The sequence below is a fragment of the Alligator sinensis genome, unplaced genomic scaffold, assembly GCF_000455745.1.
Source record: "Alligator sinensis unplaced genomic scaffold, ASM45574v1 scaffold1302_1, whole genome shotgun sequence".
NCBI lineage: Eukaryota > Metazoa > Chordata > Crocodylia > Alligatoridae > Alligator > Alligator sinensis.
Window position 1 is genome coordinate 686,934 of NW_005842612.1, and position 738 is coordinate 687,671.

At 67.2% G+C, this 738-nt stretch overlaps 1 protein-coding gene across 1 annotated transcript in view; it reads left to right on the forward strand.

Annotated features, from left to right (window-relative positions):
- Positions 1 to 738, forward strand: part of LOC102385223 (zinc finger protein 541-like) — a gene marked incomplete at its 5' end in the record, with an annotated part of 3,246 nt that overhangs the window by 1,823 nt on the left and 685 nt on the right. Inside the window, 2 exons of the mRNA XM_025214941.1 lie at positions 48 to 411; positions 525 to 600. Of these exons, the coding sequence (XP_025070726.1) occupies positions 48 to 411; positions 525 to 600 (440 nt within the window). The remainder of the gene's footprint in view (positions 1 to 47; positions 412 to 524; positions 601 to 738) is intronic.

Below are 738 nucleotides of genomic sequence, written 5' to 3' on the forward strand. Positions count from 1 at the left end.
GGGGGGGGTGTTGGGGGCCCGGACCCTTGGGTTCTCTGGGAGGGGAGCAGGGGTGAGAGCCAGAGCAGGAGGAGCCTGGATACCTGGGCTCCCTCCAGGGAGGCTGCCGAGAGAGCAGGGGGCTGGGAGCCCAGACACCTGGGTTCTGTGGGAGCTGAGGGATCCAGGCTGCACTCCCCACCCAAAGAACCCAGGCTTCCTGGGGCAGGGGGAGCCCAGACCCCTGGTTCTCTGGGTGTGGAGCAGGAGCTGGGAGGTGAGAGCAGGGAGAGCCTGGATCCTCTTAACCCCTCACCACTCCTCGCAGTGGAAGCCCTGCTGGATGTGGCCTGCTCCAGTGCTGTGCCGGGGGGCGGCACCAACCGGGAGCTGGCACTGCACTGCCTCTGCCGGACCCATGGGGACGTGAGGGTAAGGATGCGCCCCCCATGCCTGGCGCTATTGACGGGGCCAGGCTTGTGTGTGCTGGGGGGGTCAGGGCAGGGCATGTTGCCCACTCCCCACTCACCCCTCACCCCCCTCAGGCTGCTCTGGAGATGCTGCTGTTGCAGAACCCAGCCTGGCCCCCCCAGCACTCCTTGAGCACCTACCACTACACGGGTAAGGGCGTGAGATGAGGCCTGGGCTTGCAGGGGCCTGGAACTGGGCTGCTGGGGACATGCAGGGAGGCTGAGAACTGACTTAGTGGGGGCAATGGGAGGTGGAAGGGGGAGAGGCTGGCCGGGGGTGGGGGCACAA